Source organism: Salmo trutta, unplaced genomic scaffold (genome assembly GCF_901001165.1).
Source record: "Salmo trutta unplaced genomic scaffold, fSalTru1.1, whole genome shotgun sequence".
In the NCBI taxonomy this organism is placed as follows: domain Eukaryota; kingdom Metazoa; phylum Chordata; class Actinopteri; order Salmoniformes; family Salmonidae; genus Salmo; species Salmo trutta.
The window spans coordinates 2446-14794 of record NW_021822480.1 but is presented as its reverse complement, the minus strand read 5'-3'; the positions used below and the strand labels follow the sequence as shown (position 1 = coordinate 14794).

At 44.2% G+C, this 12349-nt stretch overlaps 1 protein-coding gene across 1 annotated transcript in view; it reads left to right on the top strand.

Moving 5' to 3' along the window:
- LOC115182379 (histone deacetylase 9-B) overlaps positions 1-11944 on the top strand; it is a gene marked incomplete at its 3' end in the record, with an annotated part of 36689 nt that extends 24745 nt beyond the window's left edge. The window contains exons 3-6 of the mRNA XM_029743997.1: positions 2727-2898; positions 9730-9853; positions 11409-11688; positions 11728-11944. Of these exons, the coding sequence (XP_029599857.1) occupies positions 2727-2898; positions 9730-9853; positions 11409-11688; positions 11728-11944 (793 nt within the window). The remainder of the gene's footprint in view (positions 1-2726; positions 2899-9729; positions 9854-11408; positions 11689-11727) is intronic.
- Between the last annotated feature and the right edge of the window lie 405 nt (positions 11945-12349).

The following is a 12349-nucleotide window of genomic DNA, read 5'->3' as shown; positions in this document are numbered from 1 at the left end:
AGACTCAGTGTGAACCTGCTTTCATCTGTGAAGAGCACAGGGCGCCAGTGGCAAATTTTCCAATCTTGGTGTTCTCTGGCAAATGCCAAACGTCCTGCACGGTGTTGGGCTGTAAGGACAACCCCCACCTGTGGACATCGGGCACTCATACCACCCTCATGGAGTCTGTTTCTATCCGTTTGAGCAGACACATGCACATTTGTGGCCTGCTGGAGGTCATTTTGCAGGGCTCTGGCAGTGCTCCTCCTGCTCCTCCTTGCACAAAGGCGGAGGTAGCGGTCCTGCTGCTGGGTTGTTGCCCTCCTACGGCCTCCTCCATGTCTCCTGATGTACCAGCCTGTCTCTTGGTAGCGCCTCCATGCTCTGGACACTACGCTGACAGACACAGCAAACCTTCTTGCCACAGCTCACATTGATGTGCCATCCTGGATGAGCTGCACTACCTGAGCCACTTGTGTGGGTTGTAGACTCCGTCTCATGCTACCACTAGAGTGAAAGCACCGCCAGCATTCAAAAGTGACCAAAACATCAGCCAGGAAGCATAGGAACTGAGAAGTGGTCTGTGGTCACCACCTGCAGAACCACTCCTTTATTGGGGGGTGTCTTGCTAATTGCCTATAATTTCCACCTGTTGTCCATTCCATTTGCACAACAGCATGTGAAATGTATTGTCAATCAGTGTTGCTTCCTAAGTGGACAGTTTGATTTCACAGAAGTGTGATTGACTTGGAGTTACATTGTGTTGTTTAAGTGTTCCCTTTATTTTTTTGAGCAGTGAATATATTTTGGGGGGCTTGCCTGTTTTGCATGTTATTTTGGCGTTAATACGTGTCACATATCAATTTGCATTTGGTACCTTGGGTCAAGTGTTATCACCAACTCATGAAACCCCTGTTTCTCGACCGTGTAAATTGGGGCCTTGTCTTTGCAGATGTAAGCTGTAACGGAAGCTGTTATCTCCTTCCATCTTCGTGATTCTTTGCCATATGGTGTGCCGCGGGCAAAAGCCTCTTGCAACGTCTGAGTCTGGGATTTGTTTTGAGCACTCGACTGTACTTTTTTGAGTCTCATCTGTAGACTCTCTTCGTACTGTCTCACATGATTCTTGCGTAGGTGGTAAAATAGGTTAGTGGTGTTTGAGCCTGTTGTCAGGACCGGCCTGCGGCATATTTTGCAGAGGATGGTTTTCTGGTCCGTCAGACTTTTCATACCCAAACCAGCTCTGTGTCTCCGTGCTCTGTGTCACGTTCACTCTCCTCCATGTTTGTTTGTGTTTCAAAGAGTGTGTTTTATGACACAACGAAATAAACGATAGAGCATAATATGAAACGATAGACGTTTTTCTATCGTCGCACAATATATATCGTCATATCACCCAGCCCTATTTGGAACCACCAAGACTCTTCCTAGAGCTGGCCGCTTGGCCAAACTGGGCAATCGGGGCCTTGGTCAGGGAGGTGACCAACAATCCGATGGTCACTCTGACAGAGCGCCAGAGTTCCTCTGTGGAGATGGGAGAATGTTCCAGAAGGACAACCATCTCTGCAGCACTCCACCAATCAGGCCTTTATTGTAGAGTGGCCAGAAGGAAGCCACTCCTCAGTAAAAGGCACATGGCAGTCCGCTTGGTGTTTGCCAAAAGGCAACTTAAGGATTCCCAGACCATGAGAAACAAGATTCTCTGGTCTGATGAAACCAAGATTAAACTCTTTGGCCTGAATTCCAAGAGTCATGTCTGGAGGAAACCTGGCACCATTCCTACGGTGAAGAATGGTGGTGACAGCATCATGCTGTGGGGATGTTTTTCAGTGGCAGGGACTTGGAGACTAGTCAGGATCGAGGGAAACATGAACGGAGGAAAGTACAGAGAGGTGAAAACCTGCTCCAGAGCGCTCAGGACCTCAGACTGGGGGGAAGGTTCACCTTCCAACAGGACAACGACCCTAAGTACACAGCCAAGACAACGCAGGAGTGGCTTCGGGACAAGTCTTTGAACGTCCTTGAGTGGCCCAACCAGAGCCCGGACTTGAACCCGATGAAACATCTCTGGAGAGACCTGAAAATAGCTGTGCAGCGACGCTCCCCATCCAAACTGACAGAGCTTGAGAGGATCTGCAGAGAAGAATGAGAGAAACTCCCAAATATAGGTATTTGTAGAGTCATACCCATCGCTGCCAAAGGTGCTTCAACAAAGTACTGAGTAAAGGGTCTGGATACTTATGTAAATGTCATATTTCCGTTTTTTATTTTTAATACATTTTCAAAAAAATTGAAAAACCTGTTTTTGCTTTGTCATTGTGTGTAGGTTGATGAGGGGGAAAAAACGAATCAATTTTAGAATAAGGCTGTGACGTAACACAATGTGGAAAAAGTCAAGGGGTCTGAATATTTTCCGAATGCACTGTAAATACTTCAATATGATCTAGTTATTTTCAGTACAGGTGTCCCCCTTTCTACCAGGACTACACTACACAGCACCTTCACCACTTTAGTTTGTTACTGTATGGATGGGGTCCATACTGTCTGACTGACTGATTGACTGGGTCTCTCTCTCTCTCTCTCTCTCTCTCTCTCTCTCTCTCTCTTTCGCTCTCTTTCTCTCTCTCTCAATCTCTCTCTCTCTCTCTCGCTCTCTCTGTCTCTCTCTCCCTCTCTCTCTCTCCCCCTCTCTCTCTGTATCTCCCTCTGTCTCTCTCTCTCTCCCTCTCTCTGTGTGTGTGTGTTAGCTGCAACAGGAGCTGCAGGCCATGAAGCAGCAGCAGGAGCTGGTGGAGAAGGAGAGGAGGCAGCAGCAGCAGCAGCAGCAGCAGAGCCAGCAGGAGAAGGAGCAGGAGAGACATCGGAGGGAGCAGCATGTCCTCTGTCTCAGCCTCAGGGGCAAGGAGCGCACCAGAGAGAGTAAGAGCTCGCCACCGATCCACTCACCACCGCTAACTCTCTGCCCAATCACTGATAACTAACCTCCTCCCCAACTCAATTGATACTGCATGTATAGATAAATAGAGGGCTCATGAACGAGATTAACCGATAACTAACTGCTAGTTTACTAACCAAAACCTTGGAGGCAGCTAACTCACCTTTTGTCATTGTGGCTCTTTTATCAGAATGGTAATGATTGTAACAGTGCAAGGCTGTACACTGAGATGAACAACCAATGGGGAAACAAGCATTCTTATTTCCAGCACTAGCCACGGCTGTAGTGACTAGTGATGACTAATGAAACACTAGCCAAGGCTGTAGTGACTAGTGATGACTAATGAAACACTAGCCAAGGCTGTAGTGACTAGTGATGACTAATGAAACACTAGCCACGGCTGTAGTGACTAGTGATGACTAATGAGACACTAGCCAAGGCTGTAGTGACTAGTGATGACTAATGAAACACTAGCCAAGGCTGTAGGGACTAGTGATGACTAATGAAACACTAGCCAAGGCTGTAGTGACTAGTGATGACTAATGAAACACTAGCCAAGGCTGTAGTGACTAGTGATGACTAATGAAACACTAGCCAAGGCTGTAGTGTCTACTGATGACTAATGAAACACTAGCCAAGGCTGTAGTGACTAGTGATGACTAATGAAACACTAGCCAAAGCTGTAGTGACTAGTGATGACTAATGAGACACTAGCCAAGGCTGTAGTGACTAGTGATGACTAATGAAACACTAGCCAAGGCTGTAGTGACTAGTGATGACTAATGAGACACTAGCCAAGGCTGTAGTGACTAGTGATGACTAATGAAACACTAGCCAAGGCTGTAGTGACTAGTGATGACTAATGAAACACTAGCCAAGGCTGTAGTGTCTAGTGATGACTAATGAAACACTAGCCAAGGCTGTAGTGACTAGTGATGACTAATGAAACACTAGCCAAGGCTGTAGTGACTAGTGATGACTAATGAGACACTAGCCAAGGCTGTAGTGACTTGTGATGCCAAATGAGACACTAGCCAAGGCTGTGACTAGTGATGACTAATGAAACACTAGCCAAGGCTGTAGTGACTAGTGATGACTAATGAAACACTAGCCAAGGCTGTGACTAGTGATGACTAATGAAACACTAGCCAAGGCTGTGACTAGTGATGACTAATGAAACACTAGCCAAGGCTGTAGTGACTAGTGATGACTAATGAAACACTAACCAATGCTGTAGTGACTAGTGATGACTAATGAAACACTAGCCAAGGCTGTAGTGACTAGTGATGACTAATGAAACACTAGCCAAGGCTGTAGTGACTTGTGATGACAAATGAGACACTAGCCAAGGCTGTGACTAGTGATGACTAATGAAACACTAGCCAAGGCTGTGACTAGTGATGACTAATGAAACACTAGCCAAGGCTGTAGTGACTAGTGATGACTAATGAAACACTAGCCAAGGCTGTAGTGACTAGTGATGACTAATGAAACACTAGCCAAGGCTGTAGTGACTAGTGATGACTAATGAAACACTAGCCAAGGCTGTAGTGACTTGTGATGACAAATGAGACACTAGCCAAGGCTGTGACTAGTGATGACTAATGAAACAATAGCCAAGGCTGTAGTGACTAGTGATGACTAATGAAACACTAGCCAAGGCTGTGACAAGTGATGACTAATGAAACACTAGCCAAGGCTGTAGTGACTAGTGATGACTAATGAGACACTAGCCAAGGCTGTAGTGACTAGTGATGACTAATGAAACACTAGCCAAGGCTGTGACTAGTGATGACTAATGAGACACTAGCCAAGGCTGTAGTGACTAGTGATGACTAATGAAACACTAGCCAAGGCTGTGATTAGTGATGACTAATGAAACACTAGCCAAGGCTGTAGTGACTAGTGATGACTAATGAAACACTAGCCAAGGCTGTAGTGACTAGTGATGACTAATGAAACACTAGCCAAGGCTGTAGTGACTAGTGATGACTAATGAAACACTAGCCAAGGCTGTAGTGACTAGTGATGACTAATGAAACATTCGCCAAGGCTGGAGTGACTAGTGATGACTAATGAAACACTAGCCAAGGCTGTAGTGACTAGTGATGACTAATGAAACACTAGCCAAGGCTGGAGTGACTAGTGATGACTAATGAAACACTAGCCAAGGCTGTGACTAGTGATGACTAATGAAACACTAGCCAAGGCTGTAGTGACTAGTGATGACTAATGAGACACTATTCAAGGCTGTAGTGACTAGTGATGACTAATAAGACACTAGCCAAGGCTGTGACTAGTGATGAGTAATGAAACACTAGCCAAGGCTGGTGTGACTAGTGATGACTAATGAAACACTAGCCAATGCTGTAGTAACTAGTGATGACTAATGAAACACTAGCCAAGGCTGTAGTGTCTAGTGATGACTAATGAAACACTAGCCAAGGCTGTAGTGACTAGTGATGACTAATGAAACACTAGCCAAGGCTGTGACTAGTGATGACTAATGAGACACTAGCCAAGGCTGTAGTGACTAGTGATGACTAATGTAACACTAGCCAAGGCTGTGACTAGTGATGACTAATGAAACACTAGCCAAGGCTGTAGTGACTAGTGATGACTAATGAAACACTAGCCAAGGCTGTAGTGACTAGTGATGACTAATGAAACACTAGCCAAGGCTGTAGTGACTAGTGATGACTAATGAAACATTAGCCAAGGCTGGAGTGACTAGTGATGACTAATGAAACACTAGCCAAGGCTGTAGTGACTAGTGATGGCTAATGAAACACTAGCCAAGGCTGGAGTGACTAGTGATGACTAATGAAACACTAGCCAAGGCTGTGACTAGTGATGACTAATGAGACACTAGCCAAGGCTGTAGTGACTAGTGATGACTAATGAAACACTAGCCAAGGCTGTAGTGACTAGTGATGACTAATGAAACACAAGCCAAGGCTGTAGTGACTAGTGATGACTAATGAAACACTAGCCAAGGCTGTAGTGACTAGTGATGACTAATGAAACACTAGCCAAGGCTGTAGTGACTAGTGATGACTAATGAGACACTAGCCAAGGCTGTCACTAGTGATGACTAATGAAACACTAGCCAAGGCTGTAGTGACTAGTGATGACTAATGAAACACTAGCCAAGGCTGTAGTGACTAGTGATGACTAATGAAACACTAGCCAAGGCTGTGACAAGTGATGACTAATGAAACACTAGCCAAGGCTGTAGTGACTAGTGATGACTAATGAAACACTAGCCAAGGCTGTAGTGACTTGTGATGACAAATGAGACACTAGCCAAGGCTGTAGTGACTAGTGATGACTAATGAAACACTAGCCAAGGCTGTAGTGACTAGTGATGACTAATGAGACACTAGCCAAGGCTGGAGTGACTAGTGATGACTAATGAAACACTAGCCAAGGCTGTGACTAGTGATGACTAATGAAACACTAGCCAAGGCTGTAGTGACTAGTGATGACTAATGAGACACTATTCAAGGCTGTAGTGACTAGTGATGACTAATAAGACACTAGCCAAGGCTGTGACTAGTGATGAGTAATGAAACACTAGCCAAGGCTGGTGTGACTAGTGATGACTAATGAAACACTAGCCAATGCTGTAGTAACTAGTGATGACTAATGAAACACTAGCCAAGGCTGTAGTGTCTAGTGATGACTAATGAAACACTAGCCAAGGCTGTAGTGACTAGTGATGACTAATGAAACACTAGCCAAGGCTGTGACTAGTGATGACTAATGAGACACTAGCCAAGGCTGTAGTGACTAGTGATGACTAATGTAACACTAGCCAAGGCTGTGACTAGTGATGACTAATGAAACACTAGCCAAGGCTGTAGTGACTAGTGATGACTAATGAAACACTAGCCAAGGCTGTAGTGACTAGTGATGACTAATGAAACACTAGCCAAGGCTGTAGTGACTAGTGATGACTAATGAAACATTAGCCAAGGCTGGAGTGACTACTGATGACTAATGAAACACTAGCCAAGGCTGTAGTGACTAGTGATGGCTAATGAAACACTAGCCAAGGCTGTAGTGACTAGTGATGACAAATGAAACACTAGCCAAGGCTGTAGTGACTAGTGATGACTAATGAGACACTAGCCAAGGCTGGAGTGACTAGTGATGACTAATGAACACTAGCCAAGGCTGTGACTAGTGATGACTAATGAGACACTAGCCAAGGCTGTAGTGACTAGTGATGACTAATGAACACTAGCCAAGGCTGTAGTGACTAGTGATGACTAATGAAACACTAGCCAAGGCTGTAGTGACTAGTGATGACTAATGAAACACTAGCCAAGGCTGTAGTGACTAGTGATGACTAATGAAACACTAGCCAAGGCTGTAGTGACTAGTGATGACTAATGAAACACTAGCCAAGGCTGTAGTGACTTGTGATGACAAATGAGACACTAGCCAAGGCTGTGACTAGTGATGACTAATGAAACAATAGCCAAGGCTGTAGTGACTAGGATGACTAATGAAACACTAGCCAAGGCTGTGACAAGTGATGACTAATGAAACACTAGCCAAGGCTGTAGTGACTAGTGATGACTAATGAGACACTAGCCAAGGCTGTAGTGACTAGTGATGACTAATGAAACACTAGCCAAGGCTGTGACTAGTGATGACTAATGAGACACTAGCCAAGGCTGTAGTGACTAGTGATGACTAATGAAACACTAGCCAAGGCTGTGATTAGTGATGACTAATGAAACACTAGCCAAGGCTGTAGTGACTAGTGATGACTAATGAAACACTAGCCAAGGCTGTAGTGACTAGTGATGACTAATGAAACACTAGCCAAGGCTGTAGTGACTAGTGATGACTAATGAAACATTCGCCAAGGCTGGAGTGACTAGTGATGACTAATGAAACACTAGCCAAGGCTGTAGTGACTAGTGATGACTAATGAAACACTAGCCAAGGCTGTAGTGACTAGTGATGACTAATGAAACACTAGCCAGGCTGTAGTGACTAGTGATGACTAATGAGACACTAGCCAAGGCTGGAGTGACTAGTGATGACTAATGAAACACTAGCCAAGGCTGTGACTAGTGATGACTAATGAAACACTAGCCAAGGCTGTAGTGACTAGTGATGACTAATGAGACACTATTCAAGGCTGTAGTGACTAGTGATGACTAATAAGACACTAGCCAAGGCTGTGACTAGTGATGAGTAATGAAACACTAGCCAAGGCTGGTGTGACTAGTGATGACTATGAAAACACTAGCCAATGCTGTAGTAACTAGTGATGACTAATGAAAACTAGCCAAGGCTGTAGTGTCTAGTGATGACTAATGAAACACTAGCCAAGGCTGTAGTGACTAGTGATGACTAATGAAACACTAGCCAAGGCTGTGACTAGTGATGACTAATGAGACACTAGCCAAGGCTGTAGTGACTAGTGATGACTAATGTAACACTAGCCAAGGCTGTGACTAGTGATGACTAATGAAACACTAGCCAAGGCTGTAGTGACTAGTGATGACTAATGAAACACTAGCCAAGGCTGTAGTGACTAGTGATGACTAATGAAACACTAGCCAAGGCTGTAGTGACTAGTGATGACTAATGAAACATTAGCCAAGGCTGGAGTGACTAGTGATGACTAATGAAACACTAGCCAAGGCTGTAGTGACTAGTGATGGCTAATGAAACACTAGCCAAGGCTGTAGTGACTAGTGATGACAAATGAAACACTAGCCAAGGCTGTAGTGACTAGTGATGACTAATGAGACACTAGCCAAGGCTGGAGTGACTAGTGATGACTAATGAAACACTAGCCAAGGCTGTGACTAGTGATGACTAATGAGACACTAGCCAAGGCTGTAGTGACTAGTGATGACTAATGAAACACTAGCCAAGGCTGTAGTGACTAGTGATGACTACATGAAACACAAGCCAAGGCTGTAGTGACTAGTGATGACTAATGAAACACTATCCAAGGCTGTAGTGACTAGTGATGACTAATGAAACACTAGCCAAGGCTGTAGTGACTAGTGATGACTAATGAGACACTAGCCAAGGCTGTCACTAGTGATGACTAATGAAAACACTAGCCACGGCTGTAGTGACTAGTGATGACTAATGAAACACTAGCCAAGGCTGTAGTGACTAGTGATGACTAATGAAACACTAGCCAAGGCTGTAGTGACTAGTGATGACTAATGAACACTAGCCAAGGCTGGTGACTTGGGCTTATTGTTGCATGTTCTTTCCCCACTAGAGGGAGATGTTCCTACATTAGATGTGGATCCACTCAGAAAGATCAATTCTATGGGAAATAAAAGACCTGCTATTTGGTGTGCTAGTTATGGATTGTGTTAAAAATCATACAATGTGAGACTCATATTACAGAGCAATACATTGTGTGGATGTGATGAAAACCTACTATAGAATAGGTAAACCCAGTATCTACCATTTCAATGCAACACTATGTGTGGATGTGATGAAAACCTACTATAGAAATACAGTGCTGTATAGATATACCTATGGTAGACAGTCTCTGCATCCCCAATGGCACCCTATACCCTATATAGTGTGCTACTTTGTATTTTTATATTTGAAAAAAGCAGTGCACTATAAAGTGAATAGTGTGCCATTGTCTCTAAATCTATACCCCCTGAGCCCCAGGGTGACCCCAATCCCTGTCTCTCTCTGAGACTGTACCTCATGGGCCCCAGGGTGACCCCAATCCCTGTCTCTCTCTAAGTCTGTACCCCCTGAGCCCCAGGGTGACCCCAATCCCTGTCTCTCTCTGGCTGCTGGTCTCACAGGTGCTGTGGCCAGTAATGAGGTGAAGCAGAAACTCCAAGAGTTTCTGTTGAGTAAATCAAACAAGGACCTGTCCTCTGCCGGAGCCACACACACGCTTATCCATCACCCCAAGCTCTGGTACACGTAAGTACCCACTGTTGTGATTCTGTCTAGTAACTTCTTCCACTACCCACTGTTGTGATTCTGTCTAGTAACTTCTTCCACTACCCACTGTTGTGATTCTGTCTAGTAACTTCTTCCACTACCCACTGTTGTGATTCTGTCTAGTAACGTCTTCCACTACTCACTGTTGTGATTCTGTCTAGTAACTTCTTCCACTACCCAGTATTGTGATTCTGTCTAGTAACTTCTTCCACTACCCACTGTTGTGATTCTGTCTAGTAACTTCTTCCACTACCCACGGTTGTGATTCTGTCTAGTAACTTCTTCCACTACTCACTGTTGTGATTCTGTCTAGTAACTTCTTCCACTACTCACTGTTGTGATTCTGTCTAGTAACTTCTTCCACTACTCACTGTTGTGATTCTGTCTAGTAACTTCTTCCACTACCCACTGTTGTGATTCTGTCTAGTAACTTCTTCCACTACCCAGTGTTGTGATTCTGTCTAGTAACTTCTTCCACTACTCACTGTTGTGATTCTGTCTAGTAACTTCTTCCACTACCCACTGTTGTGATTCTGTCTAGTAACTTCTTCCACTACCACTGTTGTGATTCTGTCTAGTAACTTCTTCCACTACCCACTGTTGTGATTCTGTCTAGTAACTTCTTCCACTACCACTGTTGTGATTCTGTCTAGTAACTTCTTCCACTACCACTGTTGTGATTCTGTCTAGTAACTTCTTCCACTACTCACTGTTGTGATTCTGTCTAGTAACTTCTTCCACTACTCACTGTTGTGATTCTGTCTAGTAACTTCTTCCACTACCCACTGTTGTGATTCTGTCTAGTAACTTCTTCCACTACTCACTGTTGTGATTCTGTCTAGTAACTTCTTCCACTACCCACTGTTGTGATTCTGTCTAGTAACTTCTTCCACTACTCACTGTTGTGATTCTGTCTTAGTAACTTCATTCCACTACCCACTGTTGTGATTCTGTCTAGTAACTTCTTCCACTACTCAATGTTGTGATTTGTCTAGTAACTTCTTCTCACTACCCACTGTTGTGATTCTGTCTAGTAACTTCTTCCACTAACCCACTGTTGTGATTCTGTCTAGTAACTTCTTCCCATACCCACTGTTGTGATTCTGTCTAGTAACTTCTTCCACTACCCACTGTTGTGATTCTGTCATAGTAACTTCTTCCACTACCCCACTGTTGTGATTCTGTCTGGTAAATTCTTCCACTACCCACTGTTGTGATTCTGTCTAGTAATTCTTCCACTACCCAACTGTTGTGATTCTGTCTAGTAACTTCTTCCACTACCCACTGTTGTGATTCTGTCTAGTAACTTCTTCCACTACCCACTGTTGTGACTTCTGTACTAGTAACTTCTTCCACTACTGGAAAAATACTTTAAAAGCAAGCAACAAATTTTTCTTCAAGGAAAATTAACTTTTCTAGTTACTATTTATCATTCAAAATGATGTATATATATTTATATTATCACTGTTTGCACTTGGCAAGAAGAAATGAACCAAGATTTGTGACGTGTTGGCGCTGTGTGTTCTGTGTCCAGGTCCTCCCACCACACGTCTCTGGACCAGAGTTCTTCTCCCCTGGGAGGCATGTCTCCTGTCTGCCACTACACACTCCCCTCCCCTCAGGACGGACAGGACGACTTCCCACTGAGGAAAACAGGTACGGCCACACACACACGCACCCACCCACGCACACACCCACCCACGCACACACCCACGCACACACACATGCACGCACACACCCACGCATGGATGGTCATGGATGATAATAGTATGAACTGCTTGGCGGTCATGGATGATAATAGTATGAACTGCTTGGTGGTCATGGATGATAATAGTATAACTGTATGCTGCTTGGCGGTCATGGATGATAATAGTATGAACTGCTTGGCGGTCATGGATGATAATAGTATGAACTGCTTGGTGGTCATGGATGATAATAGTATGAACTGCTTGGCGGTCATGGATGATAATAGTATGAACTGCTTGGCGGTCATGGATGATAATAGTATGAACTGCTTGGTGGTCATGGATGATAATAGTATGAACTGCTTGGTGGTCATGGATGATAATAGTATGAAACTGCTTGTCGGTCATGGATGATAATAGTATGAAACTGCTTGGCGGTCATGGATGATAATAGTATGAATGCTTGGCGGTCATGGATGATAATAGTATGAACTGCTTGGTGGTCATGGATGATAATAGTATGAACTGCTTGGTGTCATGGATGATAATAGTATGAACTTTCTGTACAGAAAAAGGAAAGGATAACATGAAAAAAGTTGGGGCGGAACTTGTAAGACGGCGACATGTCGCGTACAAACACAATACGATCACGCACAAACAGCATACACTAAACCGCACACACCAGCAGATATTGACCATACTCAACCACAATCAAACTATTCTAACACTTAATTCCAATGAACTTCAGGACATTCCAAGTCTTTATATCCTTCTATCTCATAAGTGTTTA